The following is a 20,309-nucleotide window of genomic DNA, read 5'->3' as shown; positions in this document are numbered from 1 at the left end:
CTATTTGGTAGTTTTGTAGTAGAAAATAACAGGCCCTTCGGTCCAACTCTTAAATGCACACTGTTACCCAGAGTAGGGGAATCAAGAACCAGAGGGCATAAGTTTAAAGTGAGGGGAGAAAGATTTAATAGGAACCTGAGGGGTAACTTTTTTACTCAAAGGGTGGTGGGTATATGGAACAAACTGCCAGAGCAGGGAGTTGAGGCAGGTACTATCGCAACATTTCCAAAACATTTGGTACATGGATAGGACAGGTTTAGAGGGATGTGGGCCAAAGGCAGGCAGGTGTGAGGAGTGTAGATGGGGGGATTTTGATCGGCGGGGGCAAGTTGGGCTGAAGGGCCTGTTTCCACGCTGCGTGACTCTGTGACTCCATGTGGAAAGATTCATTGTAAGTGCCTCGGGCGGCACGGTGGCGCAGCGGTAGAGTTGCTGCCTTACAGCGAATGCAGCGCCGGAGACTCAGGTTCGATCCCGACTACGGGTGCCGTCTGTACGGAGTTTGTACGTTCTCCCCGTGACCTGCGTGGGTTTTCACCGAGATCTTCGGTTTCCTCCCACACTCCAAAGACGTGCAGGTATGTAGGTTAATTGACCGGGCAAATGTAATAATTGTCCCTAGTGTGTGTAGGATAGTGTTAATGTGCGGGGATCGCTGGGCGGCGCGGACCCGGTGGGCCGAAGGGCCTGTTTCCGTGCTGTATCTCTAAATCTAAAAAATCTCTGAGAGAGGCTGCATGACTTTCCCCTTCTTGTAAACCACTGATGCAGGACACACTGCTTCCAGCTCCCTCCCTCACCGACAAAAAACATTAACCACTCCTCACGACGTGGCTTCCTGCATCTTGCTCTCTATTAATAGCGCGTGGACACAAAAGGATGGAGGCAAATTAAAATGACAAATGGCTCCCTTGGTGAAGGAGGATGATATTTTTCTATCCAATTAGTACTTCACCCGAGAGATGCCAAATGATCGCACGATTGACGTCATCAAGTCTTATGTTGAAGCCTTTTATGCATAAAGTCATAAGTCCGTGCGACAGAAGCAGGATTAGGCCATTCGGCCCATCAAGTCCACTCCGCCATTCGATCATGGCTGATCTATCTTTCCCTCTCAACCCCATTCTCCTGCCTTCTCCCCATAACCCCTTCCACTTCTCCTTTCGTGTCCATCGTCCATGTTTCAAATGTTACATCGTTGTCATCGTCCGTCCTGAAAAGGTCGCAAGGTTCCGGCGACAATCAGTGGGAGCCATCACTTGTTGCAATAGATGATGGTGGTAGCAGAATTAGCTCAGGACACTTCCAGTTTCCAGCCCCACGACATGGACGCTTCTGCTAAAGGGGTCCCCATAACCCCTGCCACCCACATTACTCAAGAATCTATCTATCTCTGACTTCCACAGATTCGCCACCCTCTGTCTGAGGTAATTCCTCCTCATCTCCTTCCTGAAGGCACGTCCTTTTATTCTGAGGCTGTGCCCTCTGGTCCTAGACTCTCCCACTGGTGGAAACATCCTCTCCACATCCACTCCACTATCCAGGCCGAGGGGTACCCATACAAACGTACAACAAGCCAACATTATCCCAGATAATAAATACAGATTTATTTAAGCATCATTTTCACAAAGACGGTTTCCTGAAGCCCCACCTCAGGAGGAAATACATCAAGAGAAGACAGAAAATGCTTGTCATGTTTTTTTCCCCCCCCAATTTCCATTCACTTTAACAAAAATATTCACTTATCAGGTGAACTGAACTTTATTTTAATTTGTAAAGAAAAAGACATCTTAAATCCTTTAATATTCTTTCCTACTCATTAACAGAATTATAATCTACTTTCACCAGTGCCCATACAGCACTGAAAATAGATATTTTTGTCAGTATGAATTCAGTACTTGTCGAGGCAACATTTGAAACACGATACATTTACATTTGTTACTTGGCATAAAACCAATGGCAATACAATATTTTAAGACAGTTGGTGTTTTTTTCCCATCACAGAGTTCCAGCAACAGTGTTGACAGTACATATTCATTGAGTACTAAAAAAAAACACTGCTAAGAGGTCTAGGGTAAGAGGTCAAAACCAAACAACCAGGCCAACTCAACAAAATGTACAAATCCCAGCCACAAACTTCTTCCATTCAACATGATAAACATGTGGAAATAAATAAGGAGCAAATCGCCTGCAAAAATATCCCAAAACTTCTTGTGGAGACCTTGTTCAGTGTGTAATGGAGACGTTGTTCAGTGTGTAGGGTAGACGTGATCCTAGGAGGGCGGAGGTTGTTGGTGTTCTGGAAGGCCAAGGGCTATGTTGGGTTTGAGTAGACATGCACTGTACAGTCTGGGCAAGGGTGCCATGGATACGGATCCATTGGTCGGGGGAGTTGGGGTGGGAAGGAGGGACCTCTTCTTCAGAGCACAGAGGGAGCAAAAGTCTGCCAGCTTGGTGTCACTTCAGGTCCAGGATCTCGTCGTCGAACGATGGGTTGTGATGAAACAGCCCGGTGGGTATCGGGGTGTCCATCTTGGCTGTCATTATGTCTGGGTCCGAGCTGGTGGACAGGTGGCGCTGGGGTTCCGGCTCTGTGTCCATGATCTCCGTAAGGATCCTGTAACAAAAATAGACACAAAATGCTGGCGTGACTCAGCGGGACAGGCAGCACCTCCGGAGAGAAGGAATGGAGAATGATCAGCATTGAATGGTGGTGCTGGCACGAAGGGCCGAATGGCCTACTCCAGCACCTATTGTCTATTGAGTTTGGTATCTGATCTGGGCTTTGTCATTGGGCAATGGAGCGGGAGGTTAGTTTAGTTTAGTTTAGTTTAGTTTAGCAATACAACGCGGCAAAAAAGGCCCTTCGGCCCACCAAGTCCACACCGACCGGCAATCCCCGCACACTAGCATTATCACTATATATATAATCGCTGTATGTATATATATACACACACACACACACACACACACACACACACACACATATATATATATATATATATATAATCACTATATATATTGCAGTTCAGTACAAGTATCACTATACATAAGCACTTAGTTACATTAATTTAGTTTAGTTTAGAGGTACAGAGTGGAAACAGGCCCTTCGGCCCACCGATCCATGCTGACCGGCGATCCCCCTACACTAGCACAATCCCACACACACTAGGCACAATTTACAATTTTACTGAAGCCAATTAACCCACAAGCATGTACGTCTTTGGAGAGTGGGAGCAAATCGGAGCACCCGGAGATAACTCACACGGTCGGTCACAGTGAGTACACATAAACTCCATACTAACAGCACCCGTAGTCAGGGTGGAACCCGGGTCTCTGGTGCTGTAAGGCAGCAACTCTACCGCTGCACCACTGTGGAGCTCTATTGAACAGAGCTCACGCTCCCAGCCACCCCAACAGTCACTCCAACCTCATACTTCCATACAAGATAGAAGGGAGCCTCTTTGGCCCATTAGGTCTATACTAGCTCACAGAGTCATCCCACTCCCCAATCATTTCCCCAGTAACCTGCACGCTCCATTTTCCCATCTGTCGCCCTCCCCTCCCACCTGCAAACTCGAGGCACGTTGCACTGGCCCATTAACCCACCCACCCCCACATCTCCATCTTTGGGATGGAGGAGGGAAATGTAAGGGAAAGGGGAACATGCAGACTCCACACAACCAGCACCAGAGGTCAGGATGGAGCCCGGGTCACGGTGAGGCAGTGCTTGGGCTGAGGTGCAGAAGTTCGGAATGTTGTAGATGTGTTGGCAACCTAAACGGATACGGAACCTGTCCCCTGGGTCTCACATCAGCTGGTGCACTGAAGCACCATCCCATTCATCCATCCCATCCACCACCTGGATCTAAGAGGTCCGCTCAACACTTGCGCTCGGTCCGCCAAGGCCTGCTGGATCTCCCCATTTCTAACTGTTGCTAACTATTTTAACTCCCCTTCCCATTCCCACATGGACCGTTCTGTCTTTCTGTCCTGGGCCTCCTCCTTTGCTAGAGTGAGGCCACAACAAAATGTTTGTCCGTTCACCGCGTGACCGCGTGGGTTTTCTCCGGGTGCTCCGGTTTCCTCCCACACTCCAAAGACTTGCAAATTTGTAGGTTAATTGGCTTCGGTAAAAAAAATTGTGAATTATCCCCAGTGAGTAGGATAGTGTTAGTGTACGGGGTGATCGCTGGTCGGCACGGACATGGTGGGCCGAAGGGCCTATTTCGGCGCTGTATCTCTAAAGTCTAAAGACGAGGCGTCCGGTTGATGCTGGATTACCTGTCGCTGCTCGTCGAGCTCACGGCACCTTTCCTCTGCTGCTCCTCTGTTCCTTTCCTGGACCATTTCTTCTGTTTCGGAGCACCATCAGATTTGGTGGTGGCGGAGTCTGCCGTCAGACCTACAGCGGCAAGGCGAACAGTGTTGAGGTGGGAGCAGGAGCTGGGGACTCAACGCAAACACTGAAGCAGCCGACACTGTGAAGATGGTGGCGTCAGGAGCGGAGGGAGACCCACGCACCAGCACAGCGCCTGTCTACCGCCCAATACCATCACCAGCTCCACCTCCCTGCCAAACCCCCCACATTACACACCAGCACTGCGCCCGTCTACCACCCAATACCCCCAATACCATCACCAGCTCCACCTCCCTGCCAAACCCCCCACATTACACACCAGCACTGCGCCCGTCTACCACCCAATACCCCCAATACCATCACCTCCATGCCAAACCCCCCACACTACACGCCAGCACTGCGCCCGTCTACCGCCCCATACCATCACCCTGACAACATCACCTGCTCGATCTCCCTGCCAAACCCCCACATTACACACCAGGAACATTCCCGCACAATCCCACAACGTTCAATAAAAACATGGGGGTTAACAGCGTGATTAGAGTCACAGTCACAACAGCATTGAAACTGGCCCTTTAGCCCAACTCACCCATGCTGACCAAGATGCCCTGTCTAATCTAGCTCCCATTTGACCCATGTCCCTCTCACCATTCCCTCTGTGATGAGGCGCCCTTACCCAGCAACTCTTTGCGTGTTCTGCACGCGATCTCCTTGATCTCCATGCGGGAGAGCGAGAGCGAGTGGGTCACTGGCATCGGCGCGATGATGCTCGACGTGGGAGTGGTGACAACCCTGGGAACCAGAGGTGACTTCAGGGGCCGCTCGATGTTCCTTCCAACGAGGTTGCTGAGAGGAATCTTGTAGATGTGTTTCCACTGAATTTCCCCTGAAAATATAACATCAAGGCACATCGTCAGTCATGAATTCAGAGGGCCGTGTGGCACGGAAACAGGCTCTTCGGCCCAACTTGCCCATGCTGACCAATATAAGTGATAGGAGCAGAATTAGGCCATTCAGCCCATCAAGTCTATTCCGCCGTTCAATCACGGCTGATTTATCTTTCCCTCTCAACCCCATTCTCCTGCCCTCTCCTCTGAATATGTCTCAACTACACTCCATCCAAGATCGCAGAGAACTATGGACCCAGCCCAGACCATCACACAAACCAACCTCCCTTCCATTGACTCCATTCACATCTCATGTTGCCTCGGCAAGGCCATCAGCATAACCAAGGACCAGTCTCACCTTGGCCACTCCCTCGTCTCCCCTCTCCCATCAGGCAAAAGGTATAGAAGTGTGAAAACGCACACCTCCAGATTCAGGGATAGTTTCTTCCCAGCTGTTATCAGGCAACAGAACATCTTATCAACAACTAGAGAGCTATCTTGAGCTACTAACTACCTCATTGGAGACACTTGGACTATCTTTGATCAGACTTTACTGGACTTTATCTTGCACTAAACATTATTTCCTTCAGTCTGAAGAAGGGTCTTGACTCGAAACGTCACCCATTCCGTTTCCCCAGAGATGCTGCCTGTCCCGCTGAGTTACACCAGCATTTTGTGTCTTATTTCCTTTATCGTGTGTCTGTACACTGTGGATGGTTTGATTGTAATCATGTATTGTCTTTCCGCTGACTGGTTAGCTCGCAACAAAAGCTTTTCACTGTACCTCGGCACACGTGACAATAAACTAAACTAAACTAAACTAGTCCCCCCTGCCTGCATTTGGCACAAATCCCTCTACACCTTTCCTATCTACGTATCTGTACAAGTGTTTTTTAAATGCTGTTAGAGTACCTGCCTCAACTACCTCCTCCGGCAGATCGTTCCATATACCCACCACCCTCTGAGTGAAAGTCAATCACAGGTGAGACCCATTGACAAAGCTCCTGGGGCGACATTAACCTTGAGGATCATGGAGCGTTTTGAACATGGTCCAGTTGGATCACGGTGCTGAACCAAGTCAAGTAACCATACTAAAAATTGTGGGCGGCACGGTGGCGCAGCGGTAGAGTGGCTGCTTTCAGCGCCAGAGGCCTGGGTTCAATCCTGACTACGGGTGCTGTCTGTACAGAGATTGTACGGGACCGCGTGGGTTTTCTCCAGGTGCTCCTTATCCCTGGTGCGTCGGATAGAACTAGTGTATGGGGTCATCGCAGGTCAACGCGGACTTGGTTGGGTGAAGGGCCAGTTTCCACGCTGTATCTCCAAAGTCTACAATCAAGTGTTTATTTTAAGGTCGCAGCATGGAAACAGGTCCTTCGGCCCATCGACTCCACGCCGACCATCGATCTACGTTATCCCACTTTCTCATCCACTTCCCACACACTAGGGGCAATTTACAGAGTGGCCGATTGACCTACGAACCCGCACGTCTTTGGGATGTGGGAGGAAACCGGAGCACCCGGATAAAACCCAGGTGAACAAACAAACTCCACACGGACAGCACCCGAGGTCAGGATCGGACGTGGGTGTGTGGCGCTGGCTGTGAGGATTTGATTATTTTCGAAGGATTTGTTTGGCGAGGACAAACGAAAGCAGTCAGAATTTGCTTTTTGGACTTCTGTCGGAAAGCAGAGACTCTCTTTGTTGATAGAGTCCTCTAATTGGGGAGGATTTGTTCGTGTTTTCTGAAAGTCGTAGGAGCGGCAGTGGCTGGCGGAAGGCCAAGTTGCACTTGAACTGGTGGGAGCTGAGTCTAGAGCGGTGTTTGTGGTCTGTAGCATCGGAAAGCTCCCTCCCACACCGACTTTGCCCAGTCCAGGTGTGCCGGGTAAGTACGGCAATAGTGCATTGGATTTTCGTTGAAGCCGGGAGGGCGACCGAGACCTGGGGAAGAAGCCTCCGGAAGCTCCATTTTCTACGACGGGAGGATTGGCACGGACTTTTCCCTATCTTATCAGGAGGAGACTGCTTCTGTTGCTTTGCCAGGAAAGCCTTCACAAGACTTTAAACTGCTGCAAATGCGTGGAGGTGCAGCAATAGCAGAAAGACTGCTTTGACTTATAAAATACTGAGACGTTTTGTTTTGATCCACGCCCTAAAGATGGCGGCCCCCAAGAATTATGCAGCTGCCGTACAGTCGGCAGTCTCCGTGACTAAGGGCCATGAGTCGTTGGGGCGTACACATGGGGTGAAAGTGACCTTGCAGGGCAACATTACCTTCAAGGCTGTGCTAACCTCGCTGGGGGAGACTGTTGGCAAGAAGGCCATAATCGCAGGCGCGGTGGTCACTGGGAAGGCTGTTGTCATCCTAAAGACTGAGCAGTCGATGGCTACCGCACTGGAAAGGGGGATCACGGTGGCTGGGATTTACATGGCGGTGGACCCATGGGGACGGCCCGTGCTGCCGGTCATGCTGTCCAACGTTCCCCCTTATGTTCCGGACGCGCTCCTGCTCCCACATGTAACTAAGCTGGGGGAGGTGCGGTCTGGGCCCACCAAACTGTTGCATAGGTTGGATGATCCCGAAATGCAGCATGTATTAACGTTCAATCGCCGCGTGTACATACAGCTGGCACAGGGGATTGATATGGAGGGGTGTTTTGAGGTTGAATGGGAAGGATTCTGCTATCGCGTGTTTTGGAACACGGGCCAAGCACGCTGCCATGCATGCAAAGAGGTGGGGCATTTCCGCAGGAATTGTCCCAAGCACCGGGCTGCCAGCTCTACCAAGGTGGCCCAGGAAGGCAGTGCTGGCCCATCTGGGGCTGCTGGTTCTACCACGGTGGCCCGTGATGACTTTGTTCCCTTGCCCCCATCCTCCATTCCCCCACCACCCCCATGTCCCGTACCTGTGGCGGAGGATGCCGGTGCAGGGTGGGGGGTGGATGAGGGGCACTGGGAGAGACAGAAGAGTAAAAAAGCTAAATGGAAGAAGAAGAACGTTCAAGCGGGACGCCAGGCAGAAGGTCACCTTAATGAGGGTCCCCCGGCAGTAGATATTATCGAGCACGCCTCTGAGCCTGAGGGTCTGAAGGCTGGAGAGGATGAGCAGGTAGATGGCGGGGCGGAGAAACAGGCTTCAGCAATGGAGCTGACTGTACCACCGCATGCTAGTGGTTATAAGAGGAGGAGGCACGGGTCCTCTGACACGGAGAACGGCCCTGAAGGTCAGGGGCGACCTGAAGGGAGGTGTTTCTCCCCTGTTGGGGCAGAGTACCCAGTACACGCTTCCTGTGGGCAGGAGGATGCCTCTGTAGTGCAGGGACCACCTGAGAGTGGTGACACACTACCCCAGGGGGCTGTTCCCCCAGGGATTGCGTCCGCTGGCTTAGAGGGTGACCAGGGGAAGATTGATGGGGGGGACTTGAGTGTGGGGGTGGGTCCCCAGCCCATGCTCCCCATTGAGGCTGCGAGTCCTATTGAGGGGTGTGCTGCCCCATCGGCTGAGGGAGCAGGGGAGACTCCGGGAACATCGCCCCCTGAGGGCCAGAGCGAGGTGGTTCCCCTGGTGGTGGGGGACGGGGACTCTCTGGGTGACGGTGCTGGGGCGGGTGCCCTGGGTGCGAAGGAGGACATGGTCGTTTTGGATCGTGTCCTTCGGTCGGACTCCAGACGTACCCTCTCACTGCCCGCCCCGGAGACTTCCTCCAACATCACTGCCCCCAATCCGGTTACAGAGGGCGGTGGGGGTGTGCAGGAGCCTGGCCATTTACCAGGCAGCTTGCCACAGTTAGAGGTACCGGTACCTGCCCCCGTCACTGATCCTGAGGGTGGGATGGTGACGGAGGAGGGACCGGGTGATGTGGCCGACCCGCCCACCTCACAGGGAGGGGTGAGCGAGGCGGCTGGGAGTCAGAACTATCCAGACTCGGGCTCAGACATTGAGTGGGAGGAGGAGGGGGACGTGGAGTCCAGCGACAGTGAGTTGATGGACTGTCCCACCCGCAGCCCCGTGTGTCGTCTTGTTGATATCTGGGAACTCCGGAAGTTTCTGAAGGACAGCAGAGGGAAGAGGAATAAGGCAGATCTGGCTGTTGACTGCTGGTCAGACCTGACGGTACCTTTGCAGTCCATTTATGCCATCCTTCAGGAGGAGGGGAACGTGGCAGGTGTATTGAAAAATGAGCGGCGCCAGCTCCAAGAGCTTTTTAAGTCCCTAAAGAAAGGGCAGAGGGCTCGGGGAGGCTCCATTCCGTCACGGGGGGCTGGTAAAAGTTCTTGTGCGCTTTCAAAATGAAGCTCACTATAGCCAGCCTGAATATTAATGGGGGCAGGGGGTCTCTCCGTAGGTTTCACCATCTCTCGGTGCTGAGGGATGGGAGGTACGCGGTGAGCTTCCTGCAGGAAACACACACTGTGACTAGTGACGAGCCCACCTGGCTCCTGGAGTGGGAAGGGGGGGTCTACATGAGCCATCTCACCTCCATTTCGAGTGGAGTGGCTTTCCTGTTGGCCCCATCTTTCCAGCCGGAGATTGTCAAGGTGCAGGACATTGTACCAGGCCGGTTGTTGTATCTGGCCGTGCGCCTGGATGGCGTGCCGTTACATTTTATTAATGTGTACGCCCCCAAGAGCGGTGCTATGCAGACGCGGTTAACACAAGAAGTGACCGCGCTGTTGAACACCATCGATCGGGGGGAGTGTGTTTTCCTGGGGGGTGATTTTAATTGTACCCTTGAGGCGAGAGATCGCTCTGGCATTCAGCGCGATCCGGCAGCGGTCAAGACATTAAGGGAGTTTGTGGATTCTTTTGAGCTAGTAGATGCTTGGAGGAATTTCCATCCCAACTCCGGCGCCTTCTCATACAGGTTTAAGGGGGGTGGTTCCCGTATTGACCGTGTATATGTGTCTAAGGCTTATGTGTCCTGTGTCTCGGCAGCCTCCATGCGGTTGGAGCCGTGCTCGGACCACTGCCTGGTGCGAGTGGACTTTATCCCGACGCGCACACGGGCAGGGTCCGCGTACTGGCACTTCAACAACCGGCTGCTGGAGGAGCGCCGGTTCCGGGACTCATTCAAGCAGTTCTGGGCGGAGTGGAGGGAAAGGCAGGGGCGTTTCCCTTCCCTAAGGCAGTGGTGGGATGTAGGGAAGGCTTACGTCCGTCTGTTTTGCCAGGACTACACGAGGGGGTCGACCAAGGGGCGGGACTCCGAGATCGGACGGCTTGAGAGAGAGTTGCTCGACTCGGAGTCTCGCCTGGGTCAGACGGAGGGGGACTCGTGTGAGTGGGAGGAGTACCAGGAGAAGAAAGGGGCACTGAGGGACTTGCAGCTGAGGAGGTCCCGGGGCGCGTATGTGAGGTCGCGAGTCCAGATGTTGCACGATCTGGACCGCGCCTCCCCCTTTTTCTTCTCCCTGGAGAAGTGCCGAGGTGCCCGCAGGCAGTTTGTCGAGTTGCTTGCGGACGATGGCTCCCCCGTCACGGATCCAGAGAGGATCGGTGCCTCAGTTTGGTCGTTCTATGACACTCTGTTCTCCGAGGGAACATCTAGTGAGGAGGCACAAGGGGTGCTGTGGGAGGGCTTACCCGTAGTGTGCAGGGAGGTGGCTGAGCGCCTCGATGATCCCCTAACTCTGGAGGAGTTGACTGGTGCCCTGCACCAGCTCAGTAGGGGCAAGTCTCCGGGGCTGGATGGGCTGACTGTGGAGTTTCTTCGAGCCTTCTGGGGTGTCCTGGGGGGCGACTATGTGAAGGTGTTGGGGGAGCGCCTGGCGACCGGGGAGATGCCCTTCTCGTGGCGCAGGGCAGTCGTCGTCCTGCTGCCCAAGAAGGGCGATCTCCGCCTCTTGAAGAACTGGCGCCCGGTCTCTCTTCTCAGTACGGGTTACAAAGTCTTTGCACGGGCATTGGCCAATCGCCTGGGGCCCATGCTGTCCCATGTGATCCACCCTGACCAGTCCTACACAGTCCCGGGCCGGTCCATCCAGGACAATATCCATCTGGTCCGGGACCTGATCCATCTGTGCCAGAGGGCTGGTCAGTCCGTTGCCTTTCTCTCCCTTGACCAGGAGAAGGCGTTTGACCGGGTGGGACACGACTACCTTCTCGGGACTCTGCGGGCGTTTGGATTCGGACCCCATTTTGTGGCCCGGGTCCGGCTCCTATACGCTGCCGCAGAGTGCCTGGTCAAGGTCAATGGCTCTTTGTTGGCTCCCATTCACTTTGGGAGGGGGGTTCGTCAGGGATGCCCCATGTCCAGCCAGCTTTATTCCCTCTGTGTGGAGCCATTCCTGTGTCTCCTACGGAGGCGGCTGGCAGGTTTGGATTTGCCGGGGCCGGGGGTGGAGGTGGTTCTCTCGGCCTACGCCGACGATGTGCTACTAATGTTCACCGACCCGGTTGACCTGCGGAGGATGCGTGAGTGCCAGCGGGTGTTCTCAGCCGCATCCTCCGCCAGGATCAACTGGGGGAAGTGTGCTGGGCTCTTGGTGGGTCAGTGGCAGGTGGACTCCCTGCCGGAGGAGATGGCAGTTTTTGCGTGGAGTACCACGCACCTCCTCTATCTGGGGATCTACCTGAGTCCCACTGAGGGGGCTTGGCAGGCGAATTGGCAGGAGCTGGAGGCGAAGGTGGTCGCCCGTGTGGGGCGCTGGTCAGGCCTCCTTGGTGTGTTATCATATCGGGGTAGGGCTTTGGTCATAAACCAGCTGGTGGCCTCTCTGCTGTGGTACCGGCTGGCCACTCTGGTCCCGTCCTCTCGTTTCATCGCCATGATACAGAGGAGGTTAGTTAACTTCTTCTGGGGTGAGAGGAACCACTGGGTCTCTGCTGGGGTTCTGAGTCTCCCGTTGGAGGAGGGCGGTCAGGCGCTGGTCTGCGTCCGCACTCAGGTGGCAGCCCTCCGACTCAGGACCTTGCGGAGGTACGTGTACTCCGAGTGCCCTCCCAGATGGCACTCGCTGGCCACGTACTTTTTCTGCCAGGGGCGCTGCCTCCAGGAGGGATCACGGCTCCCGGTAGCGGGCATGAGTCAGCGCGCTAGGCGGGAGTTGCCTGGTTTTTACCGTGATCTCCTGAGAGCCAGGAATTTGGTCACCTTCAGCCAGGGCGCTGCTCCTCAGGGGGAGGGGGGTGCTGTGGTTGTGAGGGGGGCCGGTCCTCACCCTGTCACGGTGGGTGTCGAGGAGAGGCGTGTGCATGGAGCGATTCCGACTGGGCTTACCCCCGCTCCGTCGGAATTGCTCATCGGGCCCACGGCACGGGTCCCTTCCCGAGAGCCGGCCCCACGCAATATGAGCCGCCTTTCCCAGATGCCCAGCGTGCCGTTCCGTGACGCGGAGAGGCGCGTTTTGTACAGGCTGCTCCTGCACACTCTCCACTTCCTCGCTCTCGTCTTCCGTCCGGACACGCCCTGGCGGTCCGTGTTACCACCTGATGGCGGGAGCGGTCCCCAGTGGAGGTCTCTCTATAAGGGGGTCCTCCCGCTTTACATCGGGGACCTGGGGTGGAGAGTGTTGCATAAGGCTATAGCCTGTAACAGGTACTTGAGCCGGTTCACGGTCTCGTCTGCCGCCTGTCGCTTCTGCGGTGAGGAGGAGACCGTGTACCATTTGTATACAGAGTGCGTGAGGTTACAGCCCCTGTTCCAGTATCTGAAGGGGCTGCTCCTCAAGTTCTGGCTCCATTTTAGCCCTACGCTTTTAATGTTTGGGCACCCGGTACAGAGGGGGGAGGGTCAGGAGGGAGGAGGGGGTCTCCCTGTCGGTCTGCTCCTGGGCCTGGCCAAGATGGCCATCCGCGGGTCCAGGCAGCGGGCAGTCGACGGCCTCACAGAAGTCGGCTGCCTACCCCTGTTCCGGGCTTACGTCCGTGCCCGCGTGTCCCTGGAGAGGGAACACGCGGTGTCCATGGGGACTCTGGAGGCCTTCCGGGAACGCTGGTCGCCGCGGGGGGTTGAATGTATTGTTGACAGAGATGGCGGGATTTTAATGTGATAATTGTTTAATTTGTAAACTGCCGATACAGGCGGCTTTTGTTTGATCACATTTTGCATAGTATGTTTGTGTGTTTTTCTTTGGAATAAAACTTTTATATATTAAAAAAAAAAAAAAAAAAAAAAAAAGAGGTCAGGATCGAACCCGGGTCTCTGGTGCTGGGTGGCAGCAGCTCTACCAGCTGTGCCACTGTGCTAACTCAAGTCATAGGCACGAGTACAACGAGGTACAGCTATAATGGAAATCGTATTTGCAGCAGATCACAGGCACACACACAAAACAAATTAAACATTCAAAAAACATTCTGCAGTCATAGAAACATAAAGTGTGCAAAAACAAACCATTAGTGCAAATACAATTAGGAAACATTCCCTCCACCTTCCATCCCCCTCCACCTATACCCACTGGCTTTACATTTCACTCCTCTCCAGTCTTTATCTGACACCCTTTTGCCTCCTTTCCACCTCCCGCCTTTGTTCCTGACCTCACCCACCTGCCAGGGCGTGAGATGATGTTGCCAGGACTCGAGGGCCTGAGCTACAGGGAGAGGCTGGGCAGGACAGACACAAAATGCTGGAGTAACTCAGCGGGTCAGGCAGCATCTCGGGAGAGAAGGAATGGGTGACGTTTCGGGTCGAGACCCTTCTTCAGACTGATGTCAGGGGAGGGGGCAGGACTTTGTGTCGGGACTTTGTCCCTCCCCCTCCCCTGACATCAGTCTGAAGAAGGGTCCCGACCCGAAAGGTCACCCCTTCCTTCTCTCCTGAGATGCTGCCTGATTTGCTGAGTTACTCCAGCATTTTGTTTCTACCTTTGATTTAAACCAGCATCTGCAGTTTTTTTCCCTATGGGCTAGGACTATATTCCTTGGAGCGCAGGTTCTTTGGAGGGGTGTTCTCATAGCATTGTGTAAAATCATGAGGGGGATAGATACGATGAATGCACAGAGTCCTTTACCCAGAGTAGCGGAATCAAGAACCAGAGGACAGAGGATTAAGGTGAGGGGGGGTTATGATTTAATAGGAACTTGGGGGGCAACTTTTTCACTCAGAGGGTGGTGGGTGCATGGAGCGAGCTGCCAGCGGAGGTAGTTGAGGCACGTACTATAACAACATTTAAAAAGACATTGGGGCAGGTACATGGATAGGAAAGGTTTTGAGGGATTATGGGCCAAATGCGGGAATAGATAGGCCTTCTTGGTTGGAATGGACAAGTTGCACTGAAGGGCATTTTTCTATGCCTCTATAACTCTTCTCTCCTCACCTGTATCCACCTATCACTCACTAGGCTTTGACCTGGCCCCATCTCTCTTCCAGCTTTCTCCCCCATACGACAATCAGCCTGAAGAAGGGTCCCAACCCGAAACTTCACGTTTCCATGTTCTCCAGGGATGCTGCCTGATCCGCTGAGTTACTCCAGCGTTTTGTGTTTTCCCCTTCAATCCTTCCCTGGCTAAGAATGTGCTAACTTGGATAAGACAATGATTCATATCAAGGAGATGTTTTTGAGATGATCTCCATTTTCAAAAAGACCTTGAAGTGATTTACAAACCTCAACCTCAATTTATAAAAATCTTCTCGAGTCAAGCAGAGAAACAGCACAGAAACAGGTCCCTCGGCCCATCGAGCCCCTGTTGGTCAGCAAGCACCCATTTACACTATTGTACATGAAACCTGTTTCATTAGTTTAGTTTAGTTTAGAGATACAGCAGGGAATCAGGCTCTTCCGGCACCAGTCCATGATGACCACCGATCACACTAGGTTCAAGGTTTCAAGGTTAAGGTCAGTTTATTGTCACGTGTACCAATTAAGGTACAGTGCAATCTGAGCTACCATACAGCCATACTAAGTGAAAAGCAACAAGACACACAGCCACATAAAAGTTAACTTAAACATCCATCAATGTTATCACTGGACTCCACATTCCTCACTGTGATGGAAGGCAATAAAGTTCAAACTTCTTCCTCTTTGTTCTCCCATGGTTGGGGCAGTTGTACCATCCGCAGCCGGGGTGATCAAAGTCCCCACAGCCGACGATCGAAGCCCCTGAAGTGTTATCCCACTCTCTCATCCACTCCCCACACACCAGGGGCAATTTACAGAGGGCCAATTAACTGACAAACCCGCACGTCTTTGGGATGTGGGAGGAAACCGGAGCACCCGGAGCAAACCCGCGCAGTGCAAACTCCACACAGATGGTAGCCATGGCACCCAGCCAGGATGTAATCCTGGTCACTGTAGCTCTGAGGCAGCAGCTGCACAAACCACACCAGTCTTTGTTCAAGTGAAACATAAATGATATATATGTTCACAAGTTATAGGAGTAGAATTAGGCCATTCGGCCCATCGAGTCTACTCCGCCATTCAATCATGGCTGATCTCTGCCTCCTAATACCATTTGCCTGCCTTCTCCCCATAACCCTTGACACCCGTTCTAATTAAGAATCTGTCTATCTCTGCCTTGAAAATATCCACTGACCTGGTCTCCACAGCCCTCTGGGGCAGTGAGTTCCACAGATTCACTACCCTCTGACTAAAGAAGTTTCAGTGGGACATCCCATTGTCACCCAACATCAAACACAGAAATGTCCAGAAACTATTTCCCCATCTCACCTATATACTAAAACTCTTGTTTGTTTGTTTGTTTGTTTGTTTGTTTGTTCCTGAACTACAGCCAAAACGGTACACGATAGCGCGACAATTTCAGGCCCACCTTACTCACCGTCGTCCCTTTGGTGCTAATGGAAGAAGTTTCAGTGAAACTGGTGTTATATTTTTTAAGTTATTCACATTTTAAAGTTTAAATCTATCTCCTAGGGAGGGAGGATAAGGGGGTTGAGGGGGATAGAGTGAGGGCAGAGGGGAAGGGGGGGAGGAGGGAAGGGGGGAAGGGGGGGGATGGGGAGGGAGCGGTGAGGCAAAGGGAGGGAGGGAGGGAGGGAGGGAGGGAGGGAGGGAGGGAGGGAGGGAGGGAGGGAGGGAGGGAGGGAGGGAGGGAGGGAGGGAGGGAGGGAGGGAGGGAGGGAGGGAGGGAGGGAGGGAGGGTGGAGGGAGGGGGAGGGGAGGGGGGAGGGGGGAGGGAGGGCGAGGGGAGTGGGAGGGAGGGAGGAGGTGGGGAGGGGAGGAGAGGGAGGGGGGAGAGGGTGTTGCACCAATGCAGCAGAGGTTTGGGCCCAACGGGTCCACTAGGTCTAGTAGAACATAAAACAGTGCAGCACAGGAAGGGCCCTTCAGCCCACAATGTTTGTGCCAAACATGATACCAAGTGAAACTGTTCTCATTTGCCTGTACATGATCCACATGCCTCTATTCCCTACACATTCGTGTGCCTATTTAAAAGCCTCTTACACACCACTGCCATATCTGCCTTCACAATCTGTTCATTCCATGTCCCCACCACTCGCTGTGTAAACAACTTTAACACCTCTCCTTTCAGCTTCTGGAAAAAATAACCTTTCATTTGTGGGTACGAAGGAACTGCAGATGCTGGTTTAAATCGAAGATAGACACAAAATGCTGGAGTAACTCAGTGAGACAGGCAACATCTCTGGAGAGAAGGAATGGGTGACGTTTTGGGTCGAGACCTTTCTTCAGACATGATGCCAGGGGAGTGGGCGGTACAGAGATAAGGAAGTGTATCGATAAGGAAATGCAAGGTGTGAAAACAGGACAAAGGGAATGGAGATCAAGGTAAACGTAGAATAGATCATTGTTAGATGGGAGAAGGAAACAACAAGGCAAACAGAGATTAAAGGTAATTGAGGACGGACAGTCTGACTGTGACTCAGTCTGAAGAAGGGTCTCGCCCCGAAATGTCACCCATTCCATCTCTCCAGAGATGCTGCCTGACCTGCTGAGTTACTCCAGCATTTTGTGTCATCTTTTATTTGTGGGCTTCAACTCTCCGCGTGGTGCCTGATTGGAGATGAGACACTGGTGTTGGCAGCTGCATGACATTTTGGCCTCGCTAATCCTGGGCCAAGTATAATGTGGTTGAGGAGCAAAGGGTCTTTCTGCTGCACCCACCACTGGCCTGGAAACTCTCGCCCCTCTTCACCAGAGGTTGTGCCGGGTTCACGATGACTGATGCCCATCTTTGGCGCAGCGGGTTGAGTTGCTTTCTCGGCACCAGAGACCCTGAGGGACGCAGCGGTAGAGTTGCTGCCTTACAGCGCCCAAAACCCAGGTTCGATCCCGACTACGGGTGCTGTCTGTACGGAGTTTGTACGTTCTCCCCGTGACCACGTGGGTTTCCCCGGTTTCCTCCCATATTCCAAAGGCGTGTAGGTTTGTAGGTTAATGGCTTCGGTAAAGATTGTAAATTGTCCCTCGTGTGTGGGATAGTGCTAGTGTGCGGGGATCGCTGGCTAACACGGACTCGGTGGGCAGAAGGGCCTGTTTCCGCGCTGTATCCCTAAACTAAACTAGAAATGTCCATATCCAGGCTGTTCAAGTGCTCGTCTAGATGATTCTTCAATGTTGTCACAGTCTCTGACTCAGTCACCTGCTCTGCAGTGCATTTACAAGTTCCTGTCATTCTCTATGTTGGAGTCTGGATTGGCAACATTTCAATTTTAATGTTTCCAGCCTTATCTTTGAAGCACAAAACTACAGAGGCTGGAAATCTGAAAAACAAATCAGTAATGGCTGGGAAATCACAGTTAGGGATTTGAGTCAGCGATAGAGTTGCTGCCTTACAGCTCCAGAGACACAGGTTCGATCCCGACTACGGGTGCTGTCGTAAGGAGTTTGTACGTTCTCCCCGTGACCGCGTGGCACTCCGGTTTCCTCTCACACTCAAATGGTCTGTTTCTGTGCTGTATCTCTAAAGTGCAAAAGTCTAAAGTCTGAAAACAAAAGGTTTTAAATCCCTTCCCATTGGCATTGCCACCCTTCCCTCTGCAGACTCTGCACTGTCACAACGAGGGCATAACTAGCAAGACTGAGGAAGCACCCCTCATCTGTCATCGGCAGGACTCAGTATCAGACTGTACCAGGACTTGCCATTGCTGCCTGCCATCCTCTCTTCCTTTCCGTCTCATTTGTACATTCAGGTGAGCTTAGGAACAAACTGCAGATGCTGGTTTAAATCGAAGATAGACACAAAATGCTGGAGTAACTCAGCGGGTCAGGCAGCATCTCTGGAGAGAAGGAATGGGTGACGTTTCGGATCGAGACCCTTCAAACTTCAGACACCATTCGGCCCATCAAGTCTATTCCGCCATTCAATCATGGCTGATCTATCTCCTAACCCCGTTCTCCTGCCTTCTCCCCATAACCTCTGACACCCGCACTGATCACCTCTTGCTCCCCCTCTCTTGCCTATGCATCACCTGGATGCACACCAATGTCTGCCACCTACACCTGTCCCCTTCCACCTATATCTCTACCCATGGCTTCACAAATCCCTCCTTATATGCTCCTTATCTCCTTATTCCACTACCTTCTGCCTTTGTCCAACCATCTTCCAATCAATACCTTACCTGTATCCCAAAGTACACTTGTACACACAAGGAACTGCAGATGCTGGTTTTTTAAAAAAGACACAAAGTGCTGGAGTAACTCAGTGGGTCAGTGGCGTTAGCAAAGCAGGAACTGATTTTGGATGATCAGCCATGATCACATTGAATGGCGATGCTGGCTCAAAGGGCTGAATGGCCTACCCCTGCACCTATTTTCTATGTTTCTCTGTCAGACAGCATCTCTGGAGAACATGGATAGCCTACTTTTCAGGTTGGCAAGAAGGGTCTCGACTCGAAACGTCACCTGGCCATGTTCTCCAGAGGTGCTGCCAGGCCTGCCAAGTTGCTCCAGCACTTTGTGGCTTTTTTGGTAAACTGCAGTTCTTTGTGTCTGAATACAGATCTATATTTTGAAAGACTGAAAGATACAGCATGGAAGCAGGCCCTTCGGCCCAGCGAATCCATGCCGACCGTCGATCTACCCGTTCACATTAGTTCTATGTTCTCCCACTTTCTCATCCACCCCCTACACACTGGGGGGCAATTTGTGTTTACAGAGGGCCAATTAACCCACAAACGCGCACATCTTTGAGATGTGGGAGGAAACCGGAGCACCCGGAGGAAACACGCGTGGTCACAGGGAGAAAGTGCAAACTCCACATAGACAGCACCTGGGGTCAGGTTTGAAACTGGGTCTCTGGCGCTGTAGTGCCGCAACTCCACTGCTGTTCCACTGTAAACTGTGGATCAAATGGTGGCAACAGGGAATTAATACAGATGGGTTCTTGATAGACAGATATGATGGACAGAAGGGCCTGTTTCCATGGTGTATAATCCTACGACTCTTTGCCACTAATCTGGGTTTTATGTTTAGTTTATGTTTATGTTTAGAGATACAGCGTAGAAATAGGCCCTTCGGCCCACCGGGTCCGTGCCGACCAGCGATCCCCTCATATTAACACTATCCTACACACAGTAGGGACAATTTATTTTTACATTTACCAAGCCAATTAACCTACATACCTGTACGTCTTTGGAGTGTGGGAGGAAACCCAAGATCTCGGAGAAAACCCACGCAGATCACGGGGAGAACGTGCAAACTCCGTTCAGACAGCACCAGTTGTCGGGATCAAACCCATGCCTCCGGCGCTGCAAGCGCTGTAAAGCAGCAACTCTACCGCTGCCGCCTTACGCCGTGTAACAAGGTTAAGACTAGAGGGCAGGTGTTTAAGGTGTGGGGGGAAAGATTTAATAGGAACCTGAGGGGTACCTTTTTTACATAAAGGGTGGGGGGTGTATGGAACGAGCTGCCGGGGGAGGTAGTTGAGGGAGGGACTATCCCAACATTTAAAAAACATTTGGACGTACATGGACAGGATAGGTTTAGAGGGATATGGGCCAAACGCCGGTAGGGACTGGTGTGGATGGGGCATGTTGGTTGACGTGGGCGCATTGGGCCGAAGGGCCAGTTTCCATGCTGTATGACGCTATGACTCTATGGGGGACAACGTTTTAACACAGGGTGGTGGCTACATGGAACAAATGTCCAGTCAGCTGGAGAGACAGGTACAATTACAACATTTCAAAGACATTTCAGGGGTAAAT

The 20,309-nt window shown here is 52.4% G+C and overlaps 1 protein-coding gene across 2 annotated transcripts in view; it reads right to left on the bottom strand.

The window, feature by feature from the left end:
• Positions 1-1,591: 1,591 nt before the first annotated feature.
• The window catches only part of garnl3 (GTPase activating Rap/RanGAP domain like 3), a 299,663-nt gene continuing 280,945 nt past the window's right edge, over positions 1,592-20,309 (bottom strand). For both annotated transcript variants that reach the window (XM_078426017.1, XM_078426018.1), the window contains 3 exons: positions 5,037-5,246; positions 4,285-4,405; positions 1,592-2,617 (listed from right to left, as the gene is read on the bottom strand). In XM_078426017.1, coding sequence (XP_078282143.1) covers positions 2,458-2,617; positions 4,285-4,405; positions 5,037-5,246 — 491 coding nt within the window. In that variant the 3' untranslated portion in view covers positions 1,592-2,457. The remainder of the gene's footprint in view (positions 2,618-4,284; positions 4,406-5,036; positions 5,247-20,309) is intronic.

The sequence above is a fragment of the Rhinoraja longicauda genome, chromosome 31 (genome assembly GCF_053455715.1).
Source record: "Rhinoraja longicauda isolate Sanriku21f chromosome 31, sRhiLon1.1, whole genome shotgun sequence".
In the NCBI taxonomy this organism is placed as follows: Eukaryota; Metazoa; Chordata; class Chondrichthyes; order Rajiformes; family Arhynchobatidae; genus Rhinoraja; species Rhinoraja longicauda.
The sequence above is the reverse complement of the archived record's forward strand: the minus strand, read 5'-3'. Positions and strand labels throughout refer to the sequence as shown.